We start from the raw sequence: 491 nt of genomic DNA, 5'->3' as shown, positions 1-491 counted from the left end.
TAAAAGAAATATTACACGTAAAATCTAATTCAGGATAAAGTATATCAAGCACTGTACACACTTCACTAAATTCTATTTGTAACTTACCGACTTCATGGCGAAACTACGCAAATGTGGGTACCAGATGCAAGCAGAACAGGCAATGGGATCAGCCTCGGGTTGGACCTCAGCTTATATACACCTCAGGACGAAAGTCAAGGTCATAGCAAGCATTCTGTTTAAGAAATATGGGTGGGGAAGTCTGGGGTTTAGGACTTCAGTTGTTGTTGTTTTTTTGTGTGTGGTTAACTTTTCCCTTTTTTGAGGTGGGGAGAGCTTATGTGTGTCCTTTATTTTAAGTCTATAAATCCACTTGTTATTTTTTATTCGTTCTATATTCCTGTCTGACAGTGTGCATTTTTGTTTGTGCATGTATGCATTTATCTACCTGTTGCATTTATTGATGTATCCACCTTATTTTCCATATACTCATTATTCACTCTATTTACATT

General features: G+C 36.7%; 1 protein-coding gene across 4 annotated transcripts in view; it reads right to left on the bottom strand.

Moving 5' to 3' along the window:
- The window catches only part of LOC119592162 (glycine-rich cell wall structural protein-like), a 7,696-nt gene extending 7,466 nt beyond the window's left edge, over positions 1-230 (bottom strand). For all 4 annotated transcript variants that reach the window (XM_037940980.1, XM_037940981.1, XM_037940982.1 and 1 more), the window contains exon 1: positions 88-230. In XM_037940980.1, coding sequence (XP_037796908.1) covers positions 88-96 — 9 coding nt within the window. In that variant the 5' untranslated portion in view covers positions 97-230. The remainder of the gene's footprint in view (positions 1-87) is intronic.
- Between the last annotated feature and the right edge of the window lie 261 nt (positions 231-491).

The sequence above is a fragment of the Penaeus monodon genome, chromosome 29 (assembly GCF_015228065.2).
Source record: "Penaeus monodon isolate SGIC_2016 chromosome 29, NSTDA_Pmon_1, whole genome shotgun sequence".
Taxonomy (NCBI): domain Eukaryota; kingdom Metazoa; phylum Arthropoda; class Malacostraca; order Decapoda; family Penaeidae; genus Penaeus; species Penaeus monodon.
This window is presented reverse-complemented; position numbering and strand designations above follow the sequence as displayed.